This window comes from Corvus brachyrhynchos, unplaced genomic scaffold (genome assembly GCF_000691975.1).
Source record: "Corvus brachyrhynchos isolate BGI_N302 unplaced genomic scaffold, ASM69197v1 scaffold175, whole genome shotgun sequence".
NCBI classification, from domain to species: Eukaryota; Metazoa; Chordata; class Aves; order Passeriformes; family Corvidae; genus Corvus; species Corvus brachyrhynchos.
In genome coordinates, this window is record NW_008238448.1 from 2,420,665 (window position 1) to 2,426,664 (window position 6,000).

The 6,000-nt window shown below is 38.9% G+C and overlaps 1 protein-coding gene across 1 annotated transcript in view; it reads right to left on the reverse strand.

The window, feature by feature from the left end:
- The window catches only part of PAPSS1 (3'-phosphoadenosine 5'-phosphosulfate synthase 1), a 39,873-nt gene that overhangs the window by 22,086 nt on the left and 11,787 nt on the right, over positions 1 to 6,000 (reverse strand). The window contains 2 exon segments of the mRNA XM_008635608.1: positions 3,203 to 3,321; positions 5,457 to 5,599. Coding sequence (XP_008633830.1) covers positions 3,203 to 3,321; positions 5,457 to 5,599 — 262 coding nt within the window.

Sequence of the window (6,000 nt, forward strand, 5' to 3'; positions counted from 1 at the left end):
CCTAGCTCATTACCAGGCTAGGATGGCCTAATTTTACAGACCATCACCAGCTTAAAATACATGTGCCTATTAAAAAGATCTCTTCAAGCATTATCCTGGGTTTAGTATCCCACTAATAGTCAAAACAAAGGTTTCACAATGCACTTTCCATCAATAACCTACTTCATTATACAAATGTAAACAGCTTGAAGACAGTTCTAGCAACTGAGTCTGACATTTAGAGAACTTGTAGGATTAGTAAACCTAGACTCCCTTGCACACATGAAAGTGGTACTTAAAATAGCTTAGATTAAAAAAAAAAAAACAACAACCAAACAATAAAACCTGAAACAAGAGGAATCCATGCATCTTTAAACTGCATGAATTTTAGGAATTGGGAAAATGCTAGGCTAGCAAGCCATCTAGTGACCATTCTAAGGCATCAATTTTACTGAAAGCTTAATTCTACCAAAGGACAAGTTACAGAATATTCCTCAATATTTACTATTTCTCAATGCATTCATATAAAAAATGGCAAAATAAGAAATAAATAAACTAGATGCTTTATGGAAATGTGCCTCCTCACACTGGGGTGGTAGGTTCTTTGCTGATGCTGGTTGCCTCTGGAGATCATCCTGTCCAGCCTCCAGCACAAAACTGGTCCCACTACAGCAGGCTGCTCAGGACCTTGGCCAATCAAGTATTAAAAATCTCTAAGAACAGAGCATCCACAAACACTCATAGCAACTTGTTCTAATAATTGATCATCTTTACAGTGAAAGGTTTTTTTCCCCTATGTCTAATTTTAATCTCCCATATTTCATCTCATGTCTGCTGGCCCTTGTCCTACCCCTGTGCATCTCTAAGAAAAGTCGTCATCAGTCCTCCCTGTACCCTCCCATTTGGATGATGAAAAGAGCAACAAGAACTCCTTCAGCCTTCTCTTCTCCAAGCTGAACAAATCCACTTCCCCTCAGCCTCTCCTTGTGCAGTGACATCCTCCAGCCTCCGACCATCTCAGTGTGACCTTCTGCACAACTCACAGAAGCACATCGATGTCTGTTTTCTTCTGGGTTTGGGAGAAGGGCACAAACCTGGATAAGGTATCCAGACAAGGTCCCACAAGTGCTACATAAAATTGCAAAATTACTTTTCCCAAGCTCCTGGCTATGCTCTTGTTATTTACAGTAGAGCCTGCAGGCAGTCTTATCTGCAGCACAGGCACATGTTTTCATAATGCTGACAAATGTTTTTACAATGCTGAAAAATTTATTTCATAGAACGCATAGAAGCACAGAATGGTTGGGGTTGTCAGGGGCCTTAAGGATTCTCTAGTTCCAACCCCCCTGCCATGGGCAGGGACACCTTCCACTAGACCAGGTTGCTCAAAGCCCCTTCCAACTTGGCCTTCAAGACCTCCAGGGTCTTGAAGCTTCTCTGGGCAACTTGTTCCAGTGTCTCACCAAGCTCACAGTAAGGAATTTCTTCCTAACATCTAATCTAAATTACCTTCTGTCAGTTTAAAATCTTGTCCTATCCCTAAATGCCCTTATAAAAAGTCCTTCTTCATCCTTCCTATAAGCCCTTTTGTTCAAATTACAGGAAATCTACAGAAATTATATTCTCAAGATAGCACTGCATTAATATGGTCTAAAAACAAGACGTGCCTATTTAGCCTTGCCTTGATTTCATTGTCTCTTATTGAACTAAGCAACCACTAAGATATCTTGCTATTCACAATACTGTTATCTCCAAAGAAAAGGAAAAAACTGCTAAATGTGCCTTAAACAAAGCTGACTGGGCTAGGTGCCAGCAGTCAGCACTGTATAGCAATGCAAGACTTCAGGGATCACTATCTTGGCACATGTGACATCGGTTTTCACAACTGTGAAACACACTGAATTGTTCTGAGCAGGAGGCACAGGGCCCCCACAGTCAGGAACTGCCACCTCTCACAGGTAGGACTCCTACACAGATCTCCTTTTTTCTTAAAAAAAAAATATTCAGATGGGAATTTGGGCAAAAATCTAGAACTCTCCAATGGTTTTCTGCCCTGTCTTATCTCCTGAGCAACTCTGAGCAACCAGTCATCCATGAGCAGTTTTCTTCAAAATTTCAATACAAGAGACCAAATCTCTCCAGAGCTGTACTTACACAGAGGGTTAAAACTAACTCCATGCTGGCTACATGATGAGCTCTTTTGCTTTTATCAACTTCAACACTTGGTGGAGCTTTACTCAAACTACTGCCTATACCCTAAATTTCCAGAACATCCAACTCACATAAAAAAGCATGAGTAATTGTCTGCAAGAGTATCTCAATTAAAATAAATAGTTGTCTGGAATGTCATCCACTACCCACTGACTATAGATAATGTAAGGAAACACATTTCTTCTACATGAAGATTAGCAAATTCTAGGGGTATGGTTTCAAGAGGATAAAGTCATCTCTTGGCTGCCTTCACTTTTAGTGTTGGGTTTGGGGGTTTTTTTTGTCTATTTGTTTTGTTTTGTGTGTGGGGTTTGTGGGGGGTGGGGTTTTTTAGGTTGGATAATTAGCTAAATCCACTTATCAGGCAAAAGGAGAAGGCCCGGAGACTTGAAAAGGAATGGTGTAAATTGCAGGCACGAACAAGGAAATAGACCTACCTTTTCAGAAGCTATGAACCATAAACTCAACTCAGCCATGCCAAGAAGATCAGCTTCCTGAGCTGCTCATTACACAATTGCAGGACCACTTTTACTAGTGCAAGAAAAACAGTGGAAACAAGGGAAAGCAGACACAAGCACAGCAGCCCCTATTTAAGTGAGATCAAATAATGTGTAAGTGCAAGCCTGTCTCTTCACATCTGCAGTGTATATTAACTTGTACACTACAGAGACAACATAAAAAACTCAGACTCTTAAAATTGGTTGCTAGCATTTTTAAGTCAGCATTCACTGTTGGTTCTGTAAAAACTGAGACAGGTTTCTCTTCCTTCCTGTTATTGATATAAATTAATTTTCCACTTGTCCAAATCTTATTTCACTTGGAGATCAATGTTGTGCAATGTTCAGGTTTAAAAAGGAAACACACAATAGGACAAGTTTAAAAGTTTGAATTGAAAGATGCATAAGCCTTTAACTCTCAAATTGTCTTTGTTTTTCCCAGTACTTACATTCATATTGCAGGTACAAATACTTAAAAAAAAAAGTTTCTAAGATATGTCTCCATTTCTGCTCACCCTCTCTTGAAGAAGTTCCACAACTTGTTGTATACAATCATTCACATCACAGGAATCTGTTTTCAGCACAAGCTCTGGGGCTTCTGGTTTTTCATACTCAGAGTCAATCCCAGTAAAACCTACAGAACATAAGACAAAAATATTAGGTGACTTCTTCCAAAAGATGACTCCATTTTAACGCCATTCACAGACAGTTTTCTATACATAAACCAACACAACAGGCAAGAACATGGAGTTTTAGATTCCTTAATACAGGATTTCTTAGGGAAGTCAGCAGGTTTTTTCTTTATCAGACACTTTGCTAATCATACTATCTGACTGCATCAAACTTCAGCATTCTGCAGTACATACGTAGCACTTTTTTCTTGGTGAAGCTATTTGATTTTTACTGTGAATAAAGAAAAGAGCACTGACGGAAGAACTGTGCATATCAACCCAGAGTTAGTAATCCATCCACTGTCCTTCATTAGCAGCTGATTGCTGCTCTTAAAAAAAAATAAAAGATGAAAAAATATTATGAACATCCAGTATATATGGACATTTACACTCATACCACCTAGCAGTACTCTGAAGTAAGGAATTTCAACACCTATTACATTAGTTTAGCTAATATACTCATCTCAAGGTAGCTGCTAATGTAAGATTGATGAGTGTGCTTATTATAGTTATAATAGCTGTCACAGACTGTACAAGCCACCGGTGACACTTGTTCTGGCCTACTTAGCTTGCAATCTGCTTTGAAATCATGGGGATTCTAACCACTCATGCATAAACGAGGAAAAATCAAGCCCAAAGGCAAAGTGTATAAGCACTACAGGTCAGATCTGCATCAGGAATATCAACTGGGCTTCAACAACTGAACAGCTGTGTCCCCCACAAGTGCAAATGCAAACAGCAGAACTCCAGTTTTTCACTTCAGATTTAAATACCCTCAAAATTAGTAGTTTAGCTCCTCAACTAAGAAAAATATCAATTACTGCAGTACCCCATGTGATAAAGGAGGCTGGTAACTTTTCCAAAACCTGTATCCTTTAGAAGGATCTGATTACCAGAGGAGTGGGAACAGCAGGCGAAGAAAGTGTCCCGTTACCATTGCCAGAGAAAAAGAAGATAACAGTTGCTGACATGCCTCATGAACTGGCAAGGTCATTTAATTTTCATCCTTCATATATCAGATAGGTCATGAGATACAGCCACTGCTACACCAACTTGTAGCTTACTCAGGCACTGTTTACTTCTCTACCACTTCTACAGGAACACAATTCCATTATGGGGCTTGTAAAATTAAAAAAATACTAGGGATATTCTATGGCACAAATAAGCATTCTGTATAGAACTGTACCTTTGTATCATGTCAGGTCAAGCCACCTTGCTTTGATTTTGAACAAATCTTAGTTCAGCTTTATTTATTCCTGGTGTTACATGAAATATTCTGTAGTACTAGAAGTATCAAGCAAATAGTATGAGTGATAGTCAAGTATCACTCATATGGAATGTCTTAGATTTCTTCAATTTTATATCACTTTTGATTAACAGTGAATTCATACAGCATCTGCAAACTCCCCAAAAGTGATTAGTTTAAAAACTACTTTGCTACTAAACACAGATCTAGCTATCATCAGCCTCTGCAAACTACAATGTAACACAGAGCAAAGCAGCACTTGAAACAATACTTGCAATGTATGATTGCACAGCTGAGGTTTTTTTATTGCAGTTTATACTTAAATCTTGACCTGAGGGTGAGAATAGGAAATAATGTTCATGGGCACTAGAATAGAACACTAATTTAGAAGTAAAAGTTAGTATTTTTTGAAGTCTTCTTAATGGTCTTTACAGGTAGACAATAGCCTTACTTTACTTCTTGGAAGGAACTAGCAACTTTTTGGAAGAAACTAGCAACCAATGCAGTTCTTCAAAGACTTTAGAAAGAATCAGGCTCTTTTTTTACTAGTCAATGGACACACAAAGGAGACAGACTAATCCTCCATCATTACATGGTTTCTATTGCAACCTTTAATGTGCTCAAGGTTTTTCCTTGTGTGAGGTTAGCCACTTTTACCCTTTCATAGTCCTACACATTTAACTAGTCAGTTCCATGAGTTAGAAGTAAATTTCAATTTTCTTCTCAGTCCTGTCCTGCATCCATGCTCTTTTTAAGGGTGGTACACTCAGACTTGAGCACATCCACTTACATGGAGTCAGATTACACCAATGTTTCACTTATGCAGAAAGATGTGATTATATCTAGGTTCACCTTTAATTTCTCCAGCCCTGGCTTTCTTATAGAGTCCTTTAACATCCCTCTGCTCACAGACATGCAATGGAGCATCCACAAATACTTCAAAAAAAGGCAAACTTGCCCCTTCATGAATTCGTCTGGCATTATTACGATCCTGAAAGAAAACAGAAGAAAAATCCTAAAAGGTTGCCCCCACATATTGTTACTTGGTTTTGCCTTTGAAGTTCATTTTAAAGAAGCTGACAGCACAACGTAAGCAAGCTTTCAAAGTTGGAAAAAAGAAATGTGATTTGATTAACAGATGCCCTGCAAGCTATATCACTCTGGCTACAGTACATCACATGGTAAAAGCTGACAGGATGATGTGAGATATTTTACATTAAACTTGATATATTAGAAAAAACAGAACCAAACCCAGCCAGTAGAATGCAGGATTTTCTCTACCCATGCATATATGTCTGAGGAATTACATCTGCCTAGCTGAGTACAGCCAGGAGGAGGTGTTACCTGCTGCTCCTGATACAGCCACCCTTCTCTCCCAAGCACCAGTTTTCCCTAC